General features: G+C 65.7%; 1 protein-coding gene across 1 annotated transcript in view; it reads right to left on the reverse strand.

The window, feature by feature from the left end:
- LOC103894938 (nck-associated protein 1-like) overlaps positions 1 to 2,202 on the reverse strand; it is a gene marked incomplete at its 5' end in the record, with an annotated part of 55,366 nt that overhangs the window by 51,123 nt on the left and 2,041 nt on the right. Inside the window, 6 exons of the mRNA XM_009274420.1 lie at positions 54 to 186; positions 544 to 689; positions 882 to 937; positions 1,239 to 1,320; positions 1,432 to 1,564; positions 1,751 to 1,924. Coding sequence (XP_009272695.1) covers positions 54 to 186; positions 544 to 689; positions 882 to 937; positions 1,239 to 1,320; positions 1,432 to 1,564; positions 1,751 to 1,924 — 724 coding nt within the window. The remainder of the gene's footprint in view (positions 1 to 53; positions 187 to 543; positions 690 to 881; positions 938 to 1,238; positions 1,321 to 1,431; positions 1,565 to 1,750; positions 1,925 to 2,202) is intronic.

Here is a 2,202-nt window from a genome sequence, read left to right on the forward strand (position 1 = left end):
GCCAGCCACGGTTCCCCTGTGTCCCCCGTGTCCCCCCGGGCAGCGGGACCCACCTCCTCCGGACACATGGGGTGGATGCAGCGGGAGAAGTGGCTGCAGAGCATAGGGAAGGCGATGCTGTAGCGCAGCATCGAGGGCTCCTCCATCGTCGCCAGAAACATCTTCTCCACGGGGCGAGGGTAGAAACTGCAGGGGTGGGGGCAGAGGGGCAGAAGAAGGGGGCAGGGGTGGCAGGAGAGAGGGGCAGGGAGGGCAGGGAGGGCAGGAGAGGGGATTTGTCTTTCTGGACACACTGCTCCTGTGCCACGTGCGTGTTGTCCCCGTCCCCATGTCCACGCGTACGTCACCTAATCTTGCCCAACCTCTCCCCATGGGTGACACGTCCCCCACGGCCACCTCTGTCCCTTCCCACACCTGTCACCCAGCACACGTGGACACCTTTCCATGCGTGCTGGGGTGGAGGACGTGGCTGGAACACCCCCAGCCAGGGTGACCCCCCCATGACTGGGGGGAAACTGAGGCAGAGCAGGTGCCTGCGCTCACCACAGGTCGGAGAGGTCGGAGGCCTCGTCCAGCAGCTCCTCCAGGGAGTCGAGCAGTTTGGTGTGGAAGACGATGAGGTTCATGACGCGACCCACGTCGGGGTTGGAGCTCAGCGGCAGTGAGGCCTTGGCAACGCTGGTGTAGGCCTGGGGGGACAGCGGGCTCAGGGGCACCGCAGGGCAGGAGAAGAGGACGAGGACAAGGACAGGGATGGGGACAGTAATAGGGAAGGGGATGGGGACAGGGATGGGGAGAGAGGAAGGGGATTGGCACAGGGACGGGAACAAGGATGGAGATTGGGATGGGGACAGGGACAAGGACAGGGACAGGGACAGCACCTGCAGCCGGAACCAGTCCAGGCGGAGCGGTGTGAAATCAAACTGTTCCTTGTCAACTGCGGGGAAATAGAAACGTGGGGAGACATGGCTGTGGGGAGGAGGCTGGGGGCAGTATCAGTCTGGGGGGCGCTAATCTGGAGGTACTGGTCCTGGGGGTGCCAGTCGTCTGGTGGGTGCCAGTCTGGGGTGGCAGTGCCCACCCCACAGGACCCCCGGGAGCTGCCGTCTCCCCGTTTCCCCACAAGCCTGTGCCTGGGTGCCCAGCACGGTCCAGGACTGCTGCAGGGCTCCCAGGGCAGGGGGGACATCGGTCCCCGGGCAGTGCCAGGGACATGGTGGGGGGGACACTGACCATACCTTCCTTGACAGAGAGAGCTGAGAGGGAGCTGACAAAGGACGACAGGATGATAGACTCCTCCTCGGGGCACACGGAGAGGTTCTGCGGGGCCGGGGATGGGGACAGGATGAGGAATAGCCAGGACAGGGCACAGGGGACAGGGACAGCCCCAATGGGGGACACAGATCAAGCCCTGCTAGTGCCCCGCGGTACCTGGATGACTTCGCTGAGCACCAGGGCGTCGAAGCGGGCCAGGTACTGGACGTGGTAGCGCTGCAGCACCCCGACCTGCTGTCGCACCAGGCTCCGCAGCTGCTCCATGAGAAAGAGCAGCTCCGTGATGTGGCTGCTGCCAGAGCTGCTGGTCAGAGCCTGTGCCCGCCAAACCACCCCGGTGCCAGCCATGCCCATGGCATGCCGGCATTGCCCCAGGGCAACCCCCACCACGAGACCAGCCTGCCCACGGCTGGGGGTGCCCCCCGTGGGCACTGATCCCCCCCACGTGGAGCCGGTGCCCGCACACCGTGCCTACCTGTCAGCGAAGTCCTCAGGCGTCTTGGTCTTGGTGACATGCTCGGCATGCCGTACCAGCCAGCTCACCTCGTCCCGGCAGAAGGAGAGTGCCATGAAGACGAAGAGAGCCTGGGCAGAGCGGGGGTTAGAGGGCACCAGGCACGGGGTGCTGCCACCAGGCACCGCCACCCGGCTGGCACCAGTGGCCCTGGACACTGGCACCACATGGCACCAGGCTGGCACCGGCAGTACCCCCCCCACAGACCCCACCAGCATCCATTTCACACCCCCCAGGCACGTGCAGAGCCCCGGCACCTAGCCTCCTGCACCCAAACCCTGCATCCACGCACCCCCTGTACCCCAAACCCTGAACCCACGCACCCCCCTGCACCCCAAACCCTGCACACACGCACCCCCTGCACCCCAAACCCTGCCCCCTTGACCCCCACTGCGCCATTCCCTCCATGCTCA

Source organism: Aptenodytes forsteri, unplaced genomic scaffold, assembly GCF_000699145.1.
Source record: "Aptenodytes forsteri isolate BGI_AS27 unplaced genomic scaffold, ASM69914v1 Scaffold64, whole genome shotgun sequence".
Taxonomy (NCBI): Eukaryota; Metazoa; Chordata; class Aves; order Sphenisciformes; family Spheniscidae; genus Aptenodytes; species Aptenodytes forsteri.